At 36.7% G+C, this 23,990-nt stretch overlaps 1 protein-coding gene across 1 annotated transcript in view; it reads left to right on the forward strand.

Annotated features, from left to right (window-relative positions):
* Nucleotides 1-2,502: 2,502 nt before the first annotated feature.
* The window catches only part of pias1b (protein inhibitor of activated STAT, 1b), a 38,179-nt gene continuing 16,691 nt past the window's right edge, over nucleotides 2,503-23,990 (forward strand). Inside the window, exons 1-2 of the mRNA XM_053499991.1 lie at nucleotides 2,503-2,543; nucleotides 23,080-23,527. Coding sequence (XP_053355966.1) covers nucleotides 2,520-2,543; nucleotides 23,080-23,527 — 472 coding nt within the window. The 5' untranslated portion in view covers nucleotides 2,503-2,519. The remainder of the gene's footprint in view (nucleotides 2,544-23,079; nucleotides 23,528-23,990) is intronic.

Genomic DNA, 23,990 nt, shown 5'->3' on the forward strand with positions numbered 1-23,990 from the left:
CTGAAATGTGTATTAAAATATCTTGTTAAACTATATGATAACTATTGTCTGATTATACACTGTGCGAATTGTTGCTCTCAATCTTACAGCAAGAACTATTTGCTACGGGATATATTTCAGTGTTTCATAGTATGAAATAACAAATAAAGTGGACATGGACATAGACAGACAGATTATAAGGCATTGGGCATAGTATGCAAATTTTGATTGAGCTCCATTCACACACATACACACACATGTATTTTCAGTTTAATAATAGATATTACTTGGTTATACTTTACATCTTAATTCATGGGATTTTATTAAAGATAATTACAAATATGATGGTCAGATAAATGCAAGAAGATTCCAGTGCAAAATATCACAGGCCTCAATTCAATATGTAGCATTCTTTCTGAATATATCTGTATGCAGATACACTTGTAGTCTACGTGAAAAGGTTTTGTAATTAAACTGAGGATGTGCACGGCTACACAATGTGTCAGACAATAGAATTAGATACTGACTGTGAAGCACCCTTCAAGCATATACAGTATATACTTAGATATACTTACACCTGTCCGTATAGCTCAGTCTGTGCAATTACAGAGATATGTGCTAGCTTCAGTTCTTTTGCTTTCTTACTTTATTTGTGTAATTGTACAGACAATGAGCTATACAGACAGAAGAGTAAAAGTAAAAGAGTAAAAAAAACCTTACAACGTTTAGTCTGTGGAAGCAAAAGCAAACATAACTAGATGTTAAATCCTAATCTTTGCAAATTCTTTTCTTTTCTTTGCTTCTGTTAAAACATTAAGAATTAACGTTATTAATTAGATAAAGCAGATTAAGCCGATACTAAACCTTGTTCCTGTGAGTTTTAACCTGAAAATTAGTGGCGAAATCTTTGTAATACTTGGTCTCATAGCGCCATCTAATGGCTATAAGCTGCATATAATACTCTTCAGTGCAAAGCTAGGTTGAACAGCTGACTCCAGATGGCTACTAAATGTAGGCTTTGTGCACTGATTTGTCTAATAAATAAACGAGAACGCAATATGTTACAAAGCTGATTATAAAACTGACACACACACACACACACACACACACACACTCAAAAGAGTACATACAGTATGTAGGTTGAATGATTGGTTGGTCAATGAATGAATTAAAATAGCCTCAGAAACCCTAACAGATCTGTGATAAAACAAGGCGAGTCTACATTGTAGTCCCTTTTTAAAAATCACACATTGTTGATGGAAATCACTATCAAAAAGTGTTTATAATTGTTATGGTTGGTTAGTTTCTTTAAATGGAATTGTCTGGTTACTTGAAATGTAATTGTTGGATTAACCTGAAACTCGCTGATTGAAAACAAGGAGTGTTACTTTTAATCTAACTATAGTTTTACACATATGAATAAATAACAATGAATATATTACAGTTTATAAAAATTATAATAAGAGAAATATAATATAAATAGAATATAATAATTTCATAGCCACAAATTGTGTTTATTTGTTTGTTTGGGCTCCAGCGACATGGATGAGCTCTTACTTAGGCATACTGGATTTGAATTTGATCCAAGCAGCTACAAGGCTAATATAAGGTATCTTATGAAACAAAAAATCATTTTTAAAATTAAATATAATAACTATAATAACATTATGGACAATACATTTGATAAATCTTGAGTAATGTAAAAAAAAAAAAAAAAAAAAAACAGATGTCAATGCAATTCCGAATTTTTCATACTGAACAGGGAGGCACTAAAATTTTCACAAAACAAAAGTAAGAATTAGTTTTTTTAATTACATATAATAATAATAATAATAATAATAATAATAATAATAATAATAATAATATAAAATGATCAAATAAATCCAAATAAGCAGGAACTAACAAGCAAGTAGGTGTTTGCAAGTGGTTGCTGAAATCATTTGAGATCTTTGTGGTCATCCTGAAAGCACATGTCACTACTAGAATGGTTTAATGATCTAATAATAACCCCAGATTACCTGAGATTTCTGATGAAGTATCCAGTTTAGTCTGGCAGTAACTAGTTGTTAGACTGTGTTTAACAGCTGGTAAGTTATTTTCCCAGTTCTTTATTGCCGACTAAACTGATTGAGAATCTGCAATTACTTAACTACGCTATAATATTCTTAAAATGAGGTTGTCTACGATTCAGCATTAGTACGGCAATTCAGATCTCTCCTTCCAGATCTCCAGTCCTCCAGCACTAACAGCAGCTGGCCTGTGCTTTGGAAGCTGCTTTTTCACCAGGGACGATGGTGTTTTTCATTTGATGACTCCTATATTACGTTCTTCGCATCCTCTGTTTAATTGGGTGTTTCTTGTATTACTGCACTGCGTTAAATGATCCAGTCTCATTACTTGGGCTGCACAGATCTGGCCTATCTGAGTATCGAGGGTTCGTTTGAAAAACTGGGCGCTAATTTTGAATTTGGAGGAACGTTATTAGAAACGCGGCTCCCTCACGTGCCGAGGGCCTACCGCGCATGCGCCAGAGAAACAAGATGGCGGAGAGTGCGGAATTGAAGGTAAGGCGTAGCCAAAAATTTACTATTGATATCATGTGTAATTGGGGTATTCTTGGCTGTTTGGTAGTGTTTGGGTGTATTTTGTTTATATGTGGCAGTGTGCCGAATGTGTCTCAAGCGGCCTAGCTACATCGGCGGCTTTGTTGCAGTATGGAGGAGCGTTGTTATTGTTGTGATGTTCAGACTTGGTTGTGTCAACTGGGGTGGCTGAAAGCTAACGGAGCTAGTTAGTTCTGTCGGAGCTAGCTAGCTAGCCAGCTAACAGCTTCCTCTTCAGCCGAACTGGTGATGGTTTAAAAATTTGTATTTTTAAACTCAGCATGAACGTTGCTATAGACTTGCCATGGCGTAGTAAGTGATTTTACTGCACATTCTGAAGTCGCATCATCGTTGTTAATACAGTGTGTAGGAATATGCAGGCTGGAGTTAGCTTAGCTGGTTTAGCTTGGTTACTCGCTCTGTATGCCTGTGTGCGTAGGCTGTGTGGGTCGGCGAGCCGGCTAGCGAGCTGTACGTTAATAGCCATGTATGTAGCTCGACACTGTGGATGAAATAAAGCTAACTATTAAGCCTTCATTTACATGTAACAATTATTACAAGTTACTAATAACAATAACTAGGGGGGTATTTTTCTCTTTCGTGGCCAAGAGACAGTGGACGCGCATTAATGTGAAGTCCCACAGGCTAGCTTAGCCTGCCATCATAATGAAGTGCTCAGCTAGCATTAGCTCTCTCAGTGCTGTGAAAACAAATAATTGCATATTTAATGCATAAACAAGTATTTTTTTTTTTTTTTTTTTTTTTTTACAAATAAGTGTTTAGATTGAGCAAATTAAATGTCTGAAAATAACCCATTACCAATCATGTGGTTTTTAGCTAGATCTGAGCTCTGATTTGTGCATTGCATGTAATATTTTGGTTAACAAAAAGGTGAAGGGTTTTGTCTGAACTATTTATAACATTTTAGTGGCAATTGTGCCATGCTTGAAGCGTGTTATTAACTATAAGAACCGTTTATTTATTCATCATTATAACTATCATTTATCTGTGATAATAATCAAGCATTCAGTGCCGCTGTCGGTTTGTTAGCAAAGCCGGTATGAAGTGTTACTTTAGACCACTCTACCGCTTTTTTAGTTCCATCATATTATTTTAGTTACATATTATTATACTTCTGTTTCATTAATGTCTATGCATACTTTCAGTTAGTAGCTTAAGTTCTTTAACGAATTGGCTTACCCATGTGTTGCACACTCCACACTTTCAGACTCAAAGATTTTTATTAGTCTTTTTGGACTTTGCTTGAAAATGAGATCTGCCTCAGCTCAATTTATAAAAGCTCAGAAAGGGATGGTATAAGTTTATCCACTAGTTTAAAGGTGCCTTTAGTGTAAAATTTATATTCGAGGTTGATCTAAAAGTAATTTTAAATGGAATCTTAAGAAACTGTTTTGCTGGCAGTGTTAATGACCTGCTGCTAACTTTTCCCTCATTTGTCATGTGGGTATTCAATTCAATTCAATTTAATTTATATAATGCTTTTAACCATGGTCATTGTTCCAAAGCAGCTCTACAGAATCAAAATAAAGTTAGGGGAAGAGTATGAAATGTGAGAAAATGTGTATAAATCAAAATGATCAGAATGTCCCTGATGAGCAAGTTAAGGGCGATGACCGCAAGGAAAAACTCCCTGAGATGGAAATTCATGTATATTATATAAAATGCCTTTAGCAATAGACACATCTTAGTTTCACTTTCTACAGTAGAAGGAATAGAAAGATGTGACCAGGAACCCAGGAAGTATTCAGAATGACAAAAATTTTTAATGACAATATAGTTTACAATCATTATCACAGAATGATGGCACATGTTTTTGAATGTTCAGTGTGCTGAACAGCCCAGTTTTTTACAGAGCTATGTATTTGATAGTGGAATATTATTGTAAAAACATCACTTCAAACAATATAAAGTTACAAAATAATTATCGTGTAGCTTACCTATTCCTGATTAACCTGCTTTTTAGGGTTTAGGGGATATAGACATCATCGTCTAATAGCAAACATTGACTGTTTAAAAGTGATTAACACCATCCAAAAAATTTTACAGTGCTTTTTTTTTTTTTTCTAAAACACTTGAAAGATTATTGATTAGATTATTATTATTGATTAGATTATTATTAGATTAATAATAATCTAATTATTAGATTATTATATAAATCTAATAATCATCTAATTAAAGAGACAGGGTGAGTGATTGCTGTAGTGCAGAACCAGTGTGGAAACTAGAATTTAAGTGTAATATATAATACTTTTTTTTTTTTTGCTTTGCAGTTAACTCTGTCACCTCACATTCTCTGTGTGAGAGATTTTCTTACACATGGTTTCCTTATATAATAGTGTTTCATACTGTACTTGTGTAACAGTAATTACTAGGCTTGTGCGTTACCATATATTTTTTCTTCACTTCTAAGTTACCATTTCCAGAAAAATTGCCATAAGTAATTTATTGGTCCTGAATTGATAGCCTTTTCACTATTTCAGGACAGTAGGGAAGGTGCTGTAATATTATCAGCTGTGAGCTTTGCTGCAGCAAAGCCCACAGTTGTGAAATCTTAGATAAAAGTAGTTAATGTGTGGTTAACAGTCCACATAGCAGTATACGCTACCTGGTCAAAAAGTAAAATAATATCTATTTTTTGTTTAAGTTTTGATTACACCGTGCATTACCTACAGAACTGTTTTCACAACCATATTCTATGGCACAACGTTTTTTTTTCTGTCCAGAGATTTTCATATTTGACCAAGACCAAATAGATGAGAAGAGAGTCTTCTCCATCACATTCCAAAGTCTTGATAAAAATAAGCATTGTTTTACTTTAATATAACATATCAGGGAAGAAAAAAACTATTGATGGCACATTCAGGTCATCAGGTGATTTTGTTTTATTGCCAAATAACATTGTTGAACCTAGACCTGACCAACAGAAGCAACTACAGATCATAACACTGCCTCCAGAGGCTAGTACCGTAGGCATCATACATGATGGGAGCGTCGCTTTATGTTGTTCCCTCATTACCCGGACATACCCATTGTTGTAGATTAGAAAATATCTGGGTTCATCAAACCACATGAACTTTTTCCATTGCTCCAAAGTACAATCTTTATGCTCTCTTTTAAAGTGAAGTCTTTTTTTTAATAACTTGCAAGTACTGTCAGTTTTTTTGATTTCTTGTGCATGTAGAAGTCCTTTTACTATTGCTATTACACACTATGATTTCAATGGTCTTTTATTATGATGCACTTCACCAAGCATTTAAGTAATCTCCCAGCACTTTCATTCATGCTTTTTCCCCTTATGAAGTTGGCCTTTAGGACAGTTCTTTCAGGTTTAAATAATGTATTGAATAGTTAACAAAATTCCAGTAATTTTTGCAATCTCCTATGCTGTTTCTGTTGCTTGATGCAGGCAAATAATTTGCACGTCTAAAAGAAAGGAACATTTTGACTATGTTAAGCATTTAGAAGCTACTTATTGCATCAGTTAGGGTTATAAGAATTAATGCTAGCAGAAACATATTCATTACTGCAGTAAGTTTTTAATCGGAGGCCCTTTAGTTGCTTATTTAAATCCAAATGGTGCCTTTTTTGGCAACGTGTCTCTGTTAATTCCTTTTACATCTCGGATCTCGGTCTCGGATTCCAGTTGTCCAAACCTGTTGTTTTGCTGCTTAAAGTGTTTCAGTTAGTAAATGTGCTGTTATTTGATTTCTGTTACACATGAGTTGACTTCTGCTCAGAAGTCGTGATTTGGCACGACGATCTATTAATACAGTCGTGGCCAAATGTTTTGAGAATGACACAAATATTAGTTTTCACAAAGTTTGCTGCTAAACTGCTTTTATATCTTTGTTTCAGTTGTTTCTGTGATGTGCTAATATCAAATTACAAGCACTTCATACGTTTCAAAGGCTTTTATCGACAATTACGTGACATTTATGGTCAATATTTGCAGTGTTGGCCCTTCTTTTTCAGGACCTCTGCAATTCGACTGGGCATACTCTCAATCAACTTCTGGGCCAAATCCTGACTGATAGCAACCCATTCCTTCATAATCACTTCCTGGAGTTTGTCAGAATTAGTGGGTTTTTGTTTGTCCACCTGCCTCTTTAGGATTGACCACAAGTTCTCAATGGGATTAGGATCTGGAGAGTTTCCAGGCCATGGATCCAAAATTTCAACGTTTTGGTCCCCAAGCCACTTAGTTAACACTTTTGCCTTATGGCACGATGCTTCATCGTGCTGGGAAATGCATTGTTCTTCACCAAACTGTTGTTGGATTGTTAGAAGAAGTTGCTGTTGGAGGGTGTTTTGGTACCATTCTTTATTCATGGCTGTGTTTTTGGGCAAAATTGTGAATGAGCCCACTCCCTTGGATGAGAAGCAACCCCACACATGAATGGTCTCAGGATGCTTTACTGTTGGCATGACACAGGACTGATGGTAGCGTTCACCTTTTCTTCTCCGAACAAGCCTTTTTTCAGATGCCTCAAACAATCGGAAAGAGGCTTCGTCTGAGAATATCACTTTGCCCCAGTCCTCAGCAGTCCATTCACCATACTTTCTGCAGAAGATCAATCTGTCCCTGATGTTTTTTTTGGAGAGAAGTGGCCTCTTTGCCTCCCTTCTTGACACCAGGCCATCTTCCAAAAGTCTTCGCCTCATTGTGCGTGCAGATGTGCTCACACCTGCCTGCTGCCATTCCTGAGCTAGCTCTGCACTGGTGGCACTCCGATCCCGCAGCTGAATTCTCTTTAGGAGACGATCCTGGCGCTTGCTGGACTTTCTTGGACGCCCTGAAGCCTTCTTAACAAGAATTGAACCTCTTTTCTTGAAGTCCTTGATCCTATAAATTGTGGATTTAGGTGCAATCTTAGTGGACACAATATCCTTGCCTGTGAAGCCATTTTTATGCAATGCAACGATGGCTGCACGCATTTCTTTGCAGGTCACCATGGTTAACAATGGAAGAACAATGATTTCAAGCATCACCCTCCTTTTAACATGTCAAGTCTGCCATTCTAACCCAATCAGCCTGACATAATGATTTCCAGCCTTGTGCTCGTCAACATTCTCACCCGAGTTAACAAGACGATTACTGAAATTATCTCAGCAGGTCCTTTAATGACAGCAATGAAATGCAGTGGAAAGTTTTTTTCGGGATTAAGTTAATTTTCATGGCAAAGAAGGACTATGCAATTCATCTGATTACTCTTCATAACATTCTGGAATATATGCAAATTGCTATTATAAAAACTTTAGCAGCAACTTTTCCAATTTCCAATATTTATGTAATTCTCAAAACCTTTGGCCACGACTGTACAACAAGAGAAACTTAAGCAAATGTGCAGCATTGATATTGTCTGTGAAGGTGCATCAGGGAGTCAGAATAATCATAAATCAATGCAGATTAATATTTCAGTTAAATCATCTCTTGTCTTTTGCCATATTTCGTTCTGCCATTTTTTTTGAGCTTGTGTGATTTAATATTGTAATAAAATACACAAACAGTACTAGATATAATAATATCCTTACTGAATATTGTGGCAGTGTACTGTTGTGTAGTGATGATTCAATCATTATATTGCATATGCTTAATATTGAACTTTATCCAAATATATACCAGATCCACCATCGTAAGGTTTACTGGGAATGAACAGAAAATGTAGCGCAAACATTATGTAGTAAATTGTAGAATGCACCCTACCACCTTTATTTTGCAGCTTTGCTTTCCTTCCTTGCGGTTTTACTCCTTAATTAACATTGTCATATTCCAAACGTATTGTATATGATTCAGCTGGGTGGATTTCTTACTACTGACATTTACTGCGGAGCATCACATGCTGATGAGGACTGCACCCACTAGTCTGAGAAATCTTTAATGTCAGTACTGTATAGAAAAATTATCAGTGGGAAAAATCGAAGAAATTGCATAGCCAGAGTACATGGCCAAGGCAGTATGGCGCCATCTCAAATTCCATACTTGTATATTACTCGAGAATATATTGCAGTGTAGAGTTTGTACAGGGTAATACCGTTTCTCTGGGTATCTAATAATAGCAACGGTATCCCTTTAATTACCATCATGAAAAAAAATCTGCCATATAATTTGTTCTGTTCAAGGAATCATATATCATGAAATTTAGAAATCACATTTTACAGACCTGAAAAATCATGAAGGATCAAAAATATTTTGCACAATTAATCACTTAAAATTTTAAATTGCAGTGTGGACCTGTGCAATTATTCAATTGCAAATTGGTTGCATTATCACAGGTCATATACTCAAAGTTGGAAATTTAATATTAATAATAATAATCTAGTAATAGTAATTTTGGGGTGATAAAGAAAAAACTTACTTTTAATAAAATTGTTTGTGCTATTATTTGAATGTGGTCAAGAAAAATATATTTGAATACAAAATGGTACATCTTGAAAGTGAAATATTGCAGTTTACGTTGCAGTATGCATCTAAGTAATAGCAATGAGTATTTCTGATATATATATATTAGAAGGTTTTGGCAATGTGTGTGAGAGAAACAGTGAGTTGGTGTTAAATTTCCCATCTGATAGTTCGGTGTAATCTGTTCAGTTAAAGGCCTGTGTGTGGCAAATTCGTAGACTTGAGTTGTTTGTTGTCTTTGCGCACTCAGTTAGTGAATAAAAACATTAGCGTGGATACTAAAAGAAACCCTTCCTTACATTGCATTTAAACAGGCAGCTTTTCTGAGAACAGTGTAATCCAAAGCCACATGGAGGTTTAAGGGCGTTTTCACATGAGGAACCCGGGATCATTCCCCAAAGTCTGATTCATTTTGATCAGTGAGAACAGAATCAGTGCAGGCTTGGAAACCGTGCCTGAGTCTGCTTGAAGAGATGATAATGGGCATAGTACAGTGTACTTGGGCACGGATTGATACGGAAGCCGATCGTACCTGAACATGGAAGTAGACGTGGTGTCATCCATTCTTGTTCCTATCTTTTCTGAAATCTCCATGCGTGCATTGCCCACACCAACCTCGTCCTCTGACCCACACAGCTTTAGCTGATGAAGTAGGAAGAGATGTGAGAACACTGCTCTTTTTTTTTTATCTTTATATTATTAGTAATATTAGACATAGTGCAAAAGTTCAAAAGAACATCCTTCTTCTCTTTTTCTCTTTTCTTTTTCTGTTTAAAGGCTTATAAATCAAATAGGTGCACATTAGGAACTCTTTAAACTCTTTATACCTAAACTTTTACATTGGGCAATCTTTTTATACAGAGGATTTTTGTTTAGAGACGCAGCACAGTGACACCATTTACGCTGACTGCAGGAAACAATTTCAAGAGAATTGGAGCTTGTCGAGTTCAAATCAGAAACTACAGTAGATGGATGGGTATATTTGTTCTCTGATGTGCCATCAAGCAGACGCCGCTTTTGGTCCTTCAAATGCCATACATGAGCTCTGTATGCAGCACAGGAACCATGCTTCTTGCAAAATAATAGCCTGTGCATACATCCAAGCAATTGTGATGTGAGAGTGAAGTATATTTGCCTATTAAGGGCAGGCGTTTTCCTATTTTCCTGTCCGGATTGTAGTGCTATAATGGAGCTACTAGAGACAGCAGTAACCCTGGCGTTACAGCTCCACACAGCCGCCATGCTTAAAGCTGTTTCTAGGCTCGGCACTTGAAAACGGAGCTGTTACAACAAATGCAGGAAAAATGTTGAACAAGATTACAAGAATATTTGATTTGTTGATTGATTTTTGTTAATATTCATGTTTTGTTGGGTGTGTGATCAGATTTCATACTTTGTTTCTGCTGGAGAAAGACTGGCTTACACAGTTATTACATCAGGCTTCTGCTCCATTTATTTTCTGGCGTAGTTGAACTGCAAATCATATTTAACATACCTTTACAGGTTGTTTCATACTTTTTTAAATTGTGTGATCTGTTAACAATATTAATGGTTTTCTGATATTTATTACGTCAGGCTAAAGACAACACTAACACCAGAGAACTCTATTCTTGATTGTGATTTGTGTAAGTCTTTGAATGGTTCCATATTTTTTGGCTAGTTTAATGATGCTTTCAATTAGCCTGTCCTTCCATGGCATTTCAAGATGCATTCATGTTCACACTAAACGATGAAGTGGTCATGTGCTTCCCAGATCATTTGAGCCCATTCACACTTGTCGGATACTTTCCCACTACGAGCCTAAGCACATATCTGAGTACACTTGACCCTGAAGTCCGGTACGTTTGCATAATGTGAACATTCCATACCATGCATGGACATGGATCATCTTACTGTTTTCAAGTCCACTTGAAAAGGTGGTCTCGAGGATGGTCCAGAGTACTCAGATATGACATGAGCATGCTTAGATATGAAAACGAACCGCCCCTAAACATGGAAGTGGACCACTGTTAAGAATGCAGTGACATTAACGCCATCTGTCTCTTCTTTAGTATCTGTAAAGGGTGAATTCATCGTTCGAACTGTGTAGCCATATATAATAAAGTCAAAAGTCAAAAAACTCATGACATGTTTTTCCAAAATATCAGTAATATTAAGCGAGTGAAGGTTGACTTTCTTATATTCTTTCTGTCTTTATGTGTATTAGTGGCTTACAAAGCAACCAGGGGCAAAATGTTACCCATCTGTATTGGAGTGTTTAAATACGCAGTTTCAGATACGAGACAACATTACTGATGTGAAAGCTTGCCGTAAGGCGAGGTGGGAGAGGGTACAAAACAGTTATGTCTAGTGTGAAAACGCCCAAAGAGCTGAACACTGCGATCTTGTTAAGTATGCCGACAGTGGTTCATTACAAGTACACTTCTTACTGAATCATTCTTTTGGTAATAGTTGATTTTCATAATAAAATTGTATAGCAATTGTCGAATATATTACATATCAGGCTTTTACAATAGCTCTGGAAGTACTGTGCGCGTGTGATGTGTATTCTATACAACACACTTCTTTTTATTTTTGTACTTGCAGGTGTATAAAGTAGGTGCGCAAGAAGAGAATAAATACATGAAATGAAACTGTTGGTTTTGTTTATACACGGATCTGTTTGCAATAAAACCTCTTTTTTTTTTTTTTTTTTTTTTTATTCTGCTTGAATAAAGTCTTTTGTTTATTCTGTTGTTTTTGTTGATTTAGAGCTAGCCACAACTAGTGTAGGTAAAAATTAGGCCCGAAATCTTACAAAGTGAGTCAAACAGGGACTATCAATAAAACTTTTTAGAAGTTGAAAGGCAACAAATATATAGGCACAAAATTTAGTAGGACATAAGAGCTATGAGAGGTTGCCTGTGTATGATTTGTCAAAGTCCCCATTTTTTTTCTTTTTTTATTCAATTCAAAGACTTGTGATTATAAAGACATATCTTTAGCCCACAAAAAACACATTCTGCAACACAGACACTTTGTCACAAGTGGTCTGGGGCGAAGCCTTTTCCGATTTGTTCCGACCAGTACAGGAATTGCCTGTGACCAGTAGCTGTCTGTTTTCAATTTTTGTTCACTTAACATCCACTAGACTTTTAGGAACAAATTCACAAATCTTATTCATTTCAATAGTAGTTAATTGGATTTAAAAATACTCTCCTTTTTTTGTTATGTTAGTTATTTTTTTCTTTGTTTTTACGTTGACTTCACATCAAGTATGCATGTTGCTGCAGGCTTGTTTTCTTGTGGAAAGGAAACTAACTTATGAAAAATAACATCCCCTTAGCTGTGCTTCCTCCTGCCAAATTGTTTGTCAGACTGTTTCAGTATGTCAGAATGTTGTGACTCACAGTAACCACAACCACAAAAAAACCCCAGGCCAAAGAAAGACGTTTTCAATCAGCACCTGAATGTGTAACGTCTGTAAACAAGGTCTGCATGATCAATATTCACAGCGATCTGGATTTCTACACGAATAGATCTTAAATTCTGATGTTCAAAATTCATGACATTAATCGTCAACTAATAGTGTTTCCCATGTCTTTTAAATAATTTATTGGACATAATTAACAAAAGGAGAATGTAAAGCACTAGTATTAAGTAGCAGGATATTACATATTAATCTCATTGATTTGTATAGCTGTTGTTATGTCTATCTGATGTTTGCCTTATCCTTCTGTTTCAGTTCATAGAAGTGTTTTTGGGTTGTCTTGATTAAGTGGCCTGATCAGGAGCTGCAATGATGTCTTCTGATTCAAAGATCACAGACGCCAGCCTGGCAGTCTGCTGTGGGACTTTCAGTACCATCTGGAAATCACTTGCGTTTTGATGATTACAAGTCAAAATGTAGCAATTGAGCAAAAGAGGAGCCAACATTAACGGTTTAGCCGTAGCATTTATAACTCCTGGTCTGGCTGCTAAAGCAATGCGGGAGATACCTGAAGCCTACACTACTTTTACAGCCAAAGCAATGCTTAGGCCAAATGTTAATAATCTAATTCATTTAAAGCGAATGAATTTTGCTTTACCCCCTTTTCCGATCTAGGTGAGCCAGTAGAAAATAAGGAAAAAGGTGGGAAAAGCTTTTCTGGTTGGAAAAAGCATTCAACTTTTTTTTTTTTGCTAATTTGTGCCTTAGGATACACCCTTCCTGATTTTATAAAAATAATTTTTGCTCAGGTCGGAATTGCATGACATGACATTTTATACGACTCTAATGTGGATGCACCTAGCGTGCCTGTGTTCATTAATAGCTCCTTGCTCACATTATTATAATTCTGCAATCACTCATTGATTTCAAACAATGGATGCGATTTTTGCAAAGATATACTTGGGATTTTGGTCTGTGGTATGATGAGCGTTTAGTCGACCGTATAAATGTATATATCTGACTTAGGACCACGTACGAAAGTAAATCGGGTCTAATAGGAAAACATCAGATTTAGGCATCTAGGCAATCATATGAAAATGAACTGTGTCCCATTTGTGGTAAAAAATATATAAAAAAAAAAGCCTAAGAAACCAGGAGCAACCTTGTTAGATTATTATTGTTTTTTTTTTGTCCCAAACACACACACACACAAGACACACACACAAGTCGAGTGTCCTCAGTTATATGACTACTAACTGTGTGTGTGGTAGGGTGAAAGCTAATATGTGCTTCCCATGAGACGTGTGAAGCTGACCAACACACTTTTACAACCTGCTAATGCTTCAACAGATAGCAGTTTAATATATACTTAAGAAAAGCATAGCCTCCACTTACAGATACTAATCACTGGCTGGTGTTGCTCTGAGTCTGAGAAGCAAGAGAGAGAGATTATGGTAAATATGTTCCATATGTTCATGCATTGTTAATGTGCTGATTTAAAAGGCATCTTTGTTTTACACACGTTTAACATGCTTAATTTAGTTTTTGAGTAATGCATAGTTTTTTAAGTAAAGCTTACGCTGTTTTCATGTTTCGTCTCTTGTGTTTTTAAGGGTCTGTATTGTGTGTCTCCTCCACTGAGGTTCTTATTCTATGTCGCTGCATATGAAAAGAAACCTTGCTTGACATTTTTTTTTTTTTTTTTTAAACATTTGAGTTTGTGTTCCCAGAGACTTTACAATGAAACAAGTTGTTGGTAATTTAATATATGTTGGTGTCACAAGGCTTATAAACACTGTTTGTAATAGAAGTTTATAAATAGTCGAGTGTTGGGACAATTCAGTGTTTTCCACAGATCAGAAATATACTTGACTGGGACCACAACTAAAAAACTAAAACGATTATTTCCTCTATGCAGCGATCTCATCGTTCTTTGCATTGTTGATTACAGCAGTGATTAAACAGTGATTACAGCACTGTTAAGTTCTTGATTTGACTGGTCAAAATGGGTTTGTTATTTTTATGTAACTGTATGGCCTAGTCAAAGTAAAAGTTACAGCTGAAACCAGCTGTAATGTGAACAGAAGTTTAACATTGCTGCATTTGCTTCTGTGTTTCTGTAGTTACATCTTATACATAGGGACTTGTTTTAAGCACCTCCAGCATCCGGGTTCGATTCCCGGCCAGGCTTGATTCCCGTCTCTGTGTGCATGGAGTTTGCATGTTCTCCCCGTGCTTGGTGGGTTTCCTCCAGTTACTCCAGTTTTCTCTCACAGTCTAAAGATATGCAGGTTGGGCTAATTGGCGTTCCCAAATTGCCCGTCGTGTGTGAATGGGTATGTGAGTGTTTGTATGTGTGTGTGTGTGTGTGTGTGTGTGTATGCCCTGCGATAGATTGGCACCCTGTTCAGGGTGTACCCCGCCTCGTGCCCTAAGCTTCCTGGGATAGGCTCCAGGACCCCGCAACCCTGAATACAGGATAAAGGGGTATAGAAGATGAGTGAGTGAGTAATTTTTTGATTGGTAAGTTAATCCTTAGAGTGACTTAACATTTAATAATAATCTTAATTTCTACCAATAACCTTTTTACCATTTATTTCTCAGAAAATTTTACAAATAAAAATTCCGTAACATAAAGCCATGTGAACTGTACATAAGTTGAGGTTTTTATGCAGTGATGTATCTTTTTATGTATAAAAATACAAAAAAAAAAAAAAAAAATATATATATATATATATATATATATGTGTGTGTGTGTGTGTGTGTATAAAAGCATTAAAAATATTTATATTGTGAAAAGGTTTTTTTAATGTATAAATAAAAGAATTTTATTTCAGGCTTCATCATCATATGCTTATTTTATTTTGTTATTATCAGCATAAGGTAAAGGTCACAGAGTTTGTGAGGTAGCTTAAAATTAAGCAAGTGGAAATAAAAACTGAGCGCAAAACACTTAGCTCATTTAGATCGGGTTTTTTGGAATATAAATAACGACAAATTTACTCCAATTCCTCCAAGTGACCAGACTTTACATCTGACAACGAAATGATGAAGAGAGATAAGAGAAGTGATGGAGTTGTCTGACTGAATCATTCACTAATCTCTGGCATGATGAATTAGTAGTCGTTTGTTTTAGAATTTGTCTCTGTGTGTGTTTCTGTTTGTGGGAGACCAATTAATTATTTTTTTTGTAAATGAGATTTAATATTTTTCTTTGTATTTTAAACTAAGTCTGGTTGATTTTGTACTGATGTTTTTTTTTGTTGTTGTTTTTTTAAAGCCAGAATCAGCCAAGAATAATCATTGCACTAAAAGAAGAAATTATTTTTGCCTGTTTTAACATCGGTTCTGATAGATTAATAAATGTTTAACATTTTTTTTGTTCATTGTATAAACCAGAGGGATAAAGTCCGGGGTTCATAAATAATTTTTTTTACCCCTGGATCTAGACTTTTATGCCATGTGTAGTGGTTTTTTTTTTTTAATCAAGATATTGATTTAGTTTTTGATACTTGATGTACACTACCGCTCAAAAGTTTGGGATCACTTGCAAATTTCTTTGTTTTTGTTTAGTAATTTATTTTCTACATTCTACAACAATACTGGGGCTTTCAAAAATATAAAATAACACATATGGAATTAGGTAATTACGTAACAACAACAAAAACAACAGTTAGTTGTTATTTTAAGACACAGAGGTAACGCTGCAGATATCCAGCATGCAGAGATGGCGTACAACAACTTTTAAATTAAGGTTTTAAAGTATTGGGGTTTAAAAGGGTTTTTTTTTTTTTTTTTTTTTCCATTTTACTGTTTTTAAATCCAGAGAGAAGTTGCACAGAAATTATATATTGGCTTGTGCAAGTCATTGCTTATACTATAGATCAGATATTCCAACAGCACTATATAAAGGTTTTAAATCTTTGAGATTTTCAAAACTAGACCAGCGCAGAATGTTTTGTATTTCTAGTTTCTATAGTTTCTGAAGATCTGCTTGAGTAATTTAAATTCATTTTGAAATTCTTTATATTTTAGCTCTGAACAAAACCTTTTGTAACCCCTTTTCCACCAAAGCGGTTCCAGAGCTAGTTTGAAGCCAGTGCCCAATTTCGAACCAATTCTTTGTTTTCAGACAACCAAAGGACCGGCCCTTAGAAAGAAAAAACGGTTCCATGGCGGCACCAACACTTTGCTTGGCTAAAACAAGGAACTGCTTGGGATAATCACGAATAGTTTGTGACTGCCAGCATTAAAAATGGACTTGGGCAGCTTAAATTATTTCTAGTAATGATAAATCCAAGGGAAGCCATGTTGAAAGTCAATGTTGTTGTTTTTGGTTTGCTTGCCACTTGCATGTTTGTATGTATGGAGGGACGTAATGACCTGACTCTAGCGTAAAGAGAAACAAAGCCAGTTCTTAGAAGTTTTGCTATTTAATTAGCAGTAGCACCAGAAATGAACTAGCACCTGGTCTCTTTAATGGAAAATGGGTATGAGTGTGTTTACTGACACAGTAAATTGTCCCATTTATTGTAAACTGTATTGTCCCATTTTTCCTGCCTACAAATCCTCCTAAGCCATCAGATCATGGGATTTGAATTGAAGTGTAGATATCCACTAGCTGTTTAATTTTCTAAATTGTTTCTTTTTTTTTTTTTTTACATTAGAGTTTTTCTCTAAACTCTGCTATTCGCAATTCCTATTTGTAGGTTGTTTAACTTTCTTAACTTTGTAATGCTTTTCAATATATTGTTAAGAGTTTTAGGTTTTACAAACCACTGAATAAATTCAGTGTTGGGAACGATAGAAAGGATGGCCTCCAAACTCCCCACAACCCAATCTGATCAAGCACCCATGGGATGCACCAGACAAACAAGTGCAATCCCTAGAGGCCTTACCCTGCAACTTGCTGCACAAATAAATTAACAAATAAAAACTAAAGATAGATGAATGGATAAATGGATGGACAAACAAATTTTTAGAAAGATATCTTTCCATCCAGTAATCTGCTCCCATGTACTCCATCCAGTAATCTGCTCCCATGTACTTTACCCACACCTTGTGATTGGTTAAAAAAAATTGCTCTGGCATTCAGCATTAAAAACAAACCTCTTGTTACCTAGTCTTCCCCTCCCTGCTCTTGGAAAGCAAAAGGTGGAACAGTTTATGGGATAACTTGTATGTTGCCATGGAAAACAAACTGGCCACAAAAAAAAGTCAATGGGGAAAAATGTAACACGTGTAACAAGGCATTTGAACACCAGGCGGTCAGAAATGGGCCAAAAAAAAGCAAGCTAACATTAAGATTGATATTACAGTTTGACAGATTGTGAACACAATGTTGCATTAATACAGTTAACTTTTCTTATTTAAGTATATAGCATTGTTTCTTAATAGTAACATTATCGGCTGCAGGAACATACGTGTTAGCCAATCTAAATCGGTAATTAGTTTACTGTTATAGTGCATCCTCATTTAACTCGCTACTGGTTAACCCTGAGAGTCGTCAGAGTTTAAGTTAACTACAGGTGAAGGTAATTCCTGCAACCTTCGAAGTATCAGAAATACTACTGTTTGCAGACTGCATCTAAGTTACTAACTAATTGAATCTAATGGAACAAATTAATGTCAGCTGTGTGAAAATGTCAGCAGTATATATCCAGCATTTATCTGCGTTTCACAGACGTTTTTTAAGAAGGAGAGGCAGTCAGAGTCACAGAGGTCTGTTATCTATAATCTGTAAATTTCGTTCTTGTGTTGTTTTTTGCAATTGCACTAGTCATAAACAAAGTACTCTACAGTCAAAGTGAAACCAGATTGTTTGTACTTACTGCGCTGTAACTCTTTATTTGATATATCACAAGTCATTTTAGCGAAGTTTCACCCTTTCTGGCAGGAAAATTCTATTGTAAGCAACTTGAAGAAGGAGGTTGTATAACACCTTTGAAGCTGAAAGAAAGTAGCAAGTTAGAAGGTTTTACTGAGTGTGCTGGAGAAATAGTTCTTCTGGTAACTTTGTCACACTCGCGCCTTTTTGTTTATGCAAAACCCATCAGCCTACATTGGTTTTTTTTCCCATTTGAAGTCTGGTCTGTAATGTAAAATGTTGCTTTCTTTACAGGCATGCAAATATTCTCCTATATTCTCGAAATATTGTGTAATTATACATTTTTAAGGCATGTTTCTAAATGGTGAATGGGTTTGGACATAATCTAGACATGTATAACATTTGTACTACATATGATGCTGTAGACATTTACACAGTACTATATGTAGGTCTGTACAGTCTGCAGTACTGAGAAGATGGCTGCTACAAAACCCACAATCGAAACCAGACTCTTTCAGCAAGTGTTATCTTGCATAACACGTTGTCTCCTTAGTACAGTGGAACCTTGGATTACGAGCATAATTTGTTCCGAAAGCGGGTTCATATTTCAAAACACTCGTAACCAAATAGAATTTTCCTATAAGAAATAATGGAAACTCAAATTATTCGTTCCACAGCCCCAAAAAATAAATACATAAAAATAATTAACAGAAACTATAAAGTAAAAATGAAACATTAAAATTAACCTGCATTTTACATTTTAAAAAATCCCGAAAATAATGAGCGTTTGTGCGTTCAGGTGCTGTGTGTTTGTGTGTGTGAGAAGCTAAAGTAAGAAGCCGCTCCCCCTTCTCATCTTACACAGTTACCTTGCCTCCACCCTTTCACACACATGCGCACACACAACAGAAACACTGTTTTATCGGAAAAATAAACAAGAAATCTCTCTAATGAGACTCGATTGAGCGACACATTAACGGAATCACTGGTGTAAAGTAAAAATAAAACAAATTAACCTGTACTTTACCTTTAAAAAAGAATTGTGACAGAGCAGTGTTCTGTGCAGAGCAGTGTGTGTCTGTGAAGGCGAAAGTAGGAGGGGTCTGTGTGTGTGTGTGTGTGTGTGTGTGTGGGGCACGGTGTCCAATGACGTGCGCACACAGACACAACCTCTGTAATGAGACTTGCTTTTGCTTTACACGCGCGCTGTACACACACGCATACAATAAAATAATATATGTTTTGCGCACAAAGTGGTCACAGTGTTATAGTAAACGGTACACGAGTGCACGGATGTTGATTATACCTGTAAGAGACGCGCACTAAGAGCGCAAGAGAGAGAGAAAACATTGGCTCAGTTGTGATCACGTGACGCTCTGCATCAAAACAAGAATTGCATGTGTTCTATGTGATACTCGGAACAAGACTTTTGTTTTGCAAGTCAAAATGTATTAAAATTCTTTGCTCGTCTTGCGGAACACTCGCATATCACGCTACTCGCAATCCGAGGTTTCACTGAATTGATTCATTGAAGTCGTTCCAAAATGCCTCTGAACTATTCATATTGCCTTATTTATCCCTAAAGCTATCTACAAAGCTAAATAGGACCTAAACACGAGGCTGAATCCTTTGCACTGCTTGGTGTGTGGTACAACCTATTGTACACCCTAGCACACTAGCTTTCCATTAAACACTGAAATAATAATTCTCCTCAGTTTTTGGCTACATAGTACAGAAGGCAAAATGTTTTACTTTAAATATTCACTTTTTTTGGTAAATATCAGGTCACTGGTTATTGAATGCAAGTTTATACTCTACATTCGCCTTCTGTTTGCAAGACGATTTTATGGTTCAAAGTAAAGTTATTGATTTCTTGTTATCTGCTGAAATATGTTGCTTAAATGTGTCAAACCCCCCCCCCCCCCACTAGCTTTTGATTGCTAAAAATCTGTGTTGTGAGTCTAATCATATTCATATGGAATTAAATTTGTTTAAAAAAATAGAGAAATTTAAGAATTAAACAAAAATAAATAAATTGAAAGTAAATAAAAATACATTGCACATTAAATGCAAATGAATGTTTTTCAGTTTTGCTTCAGTTTCATTCCTCAGTTTTTTTGTTTGTCCTTCTGGCACAAGCGTACCGTGTGGGTGGGTGTTATAGGGCTGCTTCCTCTTCGTCTTAAGTCTCTACTAGACTCTTAGGACAAATTTAATGGCACACAGTTTTTTCTTACTAAAAGAAATTTCACTTTTGTTTCTAACCTGGTTACTTTTACATTTAAGGAGTTTTGATCTTGTACCTAAAACAACAAAATATTTTGCAGTTACTCAGAATTTCAATAGTTTAGGCTATATACAGTACAATGCTATAGTGAAGGCTTATATGATCTAAATTACTTCCGTGGTGTATAATCATTAATCATCATAAGGGATTGTAAACACACACTTATAAAACATGGATTTGGCTTATTTTTCTGCTTTAATACTTGTGGAGATGTCCTTAAGCAGTGATAAAATGTACAGTATTGTTTAGAGCAAATGTGAGAAAATGAATGGAAGAGGGAGAATGAACAGTTGTAAAGTCTCAGTGTTAACAGATAAAAATAGTAGTTGTTGGTAAATCTCAGCCATTGTTCATAAGCTTATCCTATGACTTGCTTAGTGCGGAATAGAGTGCCACACAAACAACCTCCTGTACAGCCGAGCTAAATGAAGAGTGTCGATGTTACTCAGTAGGTCATGGAGGAGATGCTGTTTATTGTGCAGAATGAGTATCCTCTTGTCCACCAACATCTCAAAACCATTTAGAGAGGAGCCCAAGACCAAGCCAGCCCTCTTCTACCCCTTTTCCACTGTTCTGGTTCCCGTGCCGGTTCCCAATTTTGGAACCAGTACCGCGCTTTCCCACAGAAAAAAATTGGTGCCGGTGCCCAAAAATAAGCACCGAACCGGCCCCTAAACTCTGCTGGTGTGGTTGCGAGAACCTGTGACATCACGTGCGGTGGGCGGAGTTATAGGAAGCGTAAAAAAAAATGGCGGAGACCTAAAGTCTGTTAATGTGGAACGCGGACGAAACAAAAGCGTTTTTTCGGCATTTTGGACATTCGCCGAGATTCAGCAGAAATTGGAAAGTGCTTTAAGAAAAAAAAAGTGTATGAGGAAATAAGAGAAGAACTAATAGTCGCAGGCTTCACACGAACAACCGACCAAATAGTGTATAAGCTAAACAAACTGAAGAAAGACTTTCAGCGGTTATAACACGTAGAATAAACTGCTTTTGGATACTAAAATACATTTTCATACTAGTTTGGAGAATACCCAGTAAACTGACTTCGGCCATGGTCGTTTCTGTTTAATGGGCGTGGCCTGTGACGTATTATCATGCAGCTCCTGCTGAGCTCCTGTCTAGTGTGAAGGCAGGCCGGTTCTCGGTGGCTCCCAGTCCAGCACCGGCCGAGCACCAGAACTGGCACCAGTGTAGTGGAAATGAGGTATCTGTCAGTGTGTTTACTTATTTATTTAGAATCTCCAGCCCTCATGCCACCACCCCAACATACTGCTGCAAAGAATCCTTTGCTGGCTAGCAAACACTGATAGAAGCACTCAGTCGTCTTGCTGCAAATGATAAATGTCCTGTGTATGTCACCAGAAAATAGCGCCTGGTTGTCCCTTCACTATACAAAGTCGAGCTTCTAGTCTAGCTTGTTATTGAGATGATCAGCAAGACCTTAAGGTATAATTGAACATCTGTTTTATATCAGTCATTAATAAGACTGTCAAATTGTTTAGCATCTTAAGGTTGCTAAGTTAGGGTTTGTTGTCACTTGTTGATGAGCTGCCCAAACATAAACCGGGAATATAGTCAACTAACTTTACAGATAAGAGCTTGGCATGTTACTTGTGCACTTCTCTTCAGATGTTGGTTTCTGCCATTAGAGGAAAGCAGTCAGAGTCTGACCTCACTGTATGAGACAGTATATTTGTGCTTGTGGGGGATGGGCAGGTTTAATAAAAATCTGTTTGTGTCCATGCTTACGTGAAGAGTCCAGCTGGCAGTAAACTGGCTGAAAGAGGTTGGTCACTAAGATGGAGAAATGTGAGCCGCTAAGGTCTGCAGTTCCTTGTTTTTATTGGAGCTTTGCTTCACTGCTTTTGTTATAAAAGCTTGCTGGTTAAAGTTTAGATTCAGTCTTCCCCTCCCCCAACATCTCAAAATCTTCTCTCTCTCCACGGCTGGTTTTAATAGAAACCAAATACTGGATGTTCAGCTGTTTGGTTAAAATGCCTGAAAATTTTAAGAGCTTTAGTGATTTTTTTTTTTTTTTTTTTGTTAAATCTAAAATAATAATTTAAGATCAGTAAAGCAAGGCCTCTTGCCCATCAAAAGAGAAGGCAAAAAGAAAACTTCAGGACTTGCATGTTCTGTTCTCACAATAAAATAAGCCTTTTTTCTAGTGTTTAAAGGTTCTCCAAAAATAAGGAATTTTTATGAGAAAATTTATGTTCCCATTTTTCATTTGATGTAATTTAATGTGACTTGTGAAATGTGTGCTGATATCACAGGGATAGAATATCTTCTGCTTTATTATATTCCTGAATGATTAACTGAGGTTTTGAGCCCTGAATGTCAGGTACATGAATAACTGGGTACAGTATTAATCAGTAAATTTTTGTAGATTTTATAGAGCTTGTTCATATTTTGGTATCTACATTTTAGTATGTTAAAACTCATGGTTATTAATTGAAAATGAGAATTTTTTTTTTGCTCTTTTGTATCTTTTCACAGTCATGACTAATTTCATCTTTCTTTCTTTTTTCCTATCCTTTGGCATAACAGCAAATGGTGATGAGCCTGCGTGTCTCTGAACTGCAAGTACTACTAGGATACGCTGGTCGCAATAAGCACGGGAGAAAGCACGAACTATTGACCAAAGCACTCCACTTGCTGAAGGCTGGCTGCAGCCCTGCTGTACAGATGAAGATTAAGGAGCTTTACCGCCGCCGCTTTCCCACAAAAATGGTGTCCCCGACAGACCTCTCTCTGCCTGGGGTCCACTCCACAACAGGTGTAGCGTCTGCAGGTTTGCCCGCCAGCCTCACCCAACTCGCCTTCGACAGCCACGGCGCACCTTCGCCTCTGCTGCCTGTCTCTCTCCTGGGGCCCAAGCACGAGCTGGGCCTTCCACACCTTCCTTCCGCCCTGCATCCGGTCCATCCAGATGTTAAGCTTCAGAGGCTTCCTTTCTACGACGTGCTGGATGAACTGATCAAACCCACCAGCCTGGGTAAGTGATTTTTCAATCTCTCGATCTAGAGATTTTTCAATCTCTCGATCTGGTGCTTCTACTTGGTGACAATGACATCAAGGTGCTCTTGAAATGATTTATGGCATATCAGATTGGATATACATCAGCTATAGCTGTGGTGCTAAAAATAGGAGGCAGTATCACTAGAAAGGTGGTGTTGTACATGTTTAAGTCCAGTCGCAAGGTAGCTGTTTTAGTGAGCCTCAGTTCGTGTGCATGTGGGCACAGATGGCCAAGCGATATCTATTTGCAGTGAGTGAATATTAGCATTGCATATGTGTGAGCCTTAAAAGCAGTAAGAAGGAGCATGTGACATAACCACAACCACAAATCCCATGACACTACATGAACAGAAACTACCCTATATTAACCCTGAAAAGCAACTTGCGTCACATAGTACTCGTACCATGTTTACCATTATGTAAAATAAGACTAGAAAACA

The sequence above is a fragment of the Clarias gariepinus genome, chromosome 7 (assembly GCF_024256425.1).
Source record: "Clarias gariepinus isolate MV-2021 ecotype Netherlands chromosome 7, CGAR_prim_01v2, whole genome shotgun sequence".
In the NCBI taxonomy this organism is placed as follows: domain Eukaryota; kingdom Metazoa; phylum Chordata; class Actinopteri; order Siluriformes; family Clariidae; genus Clarias; species Clarias gariepinus.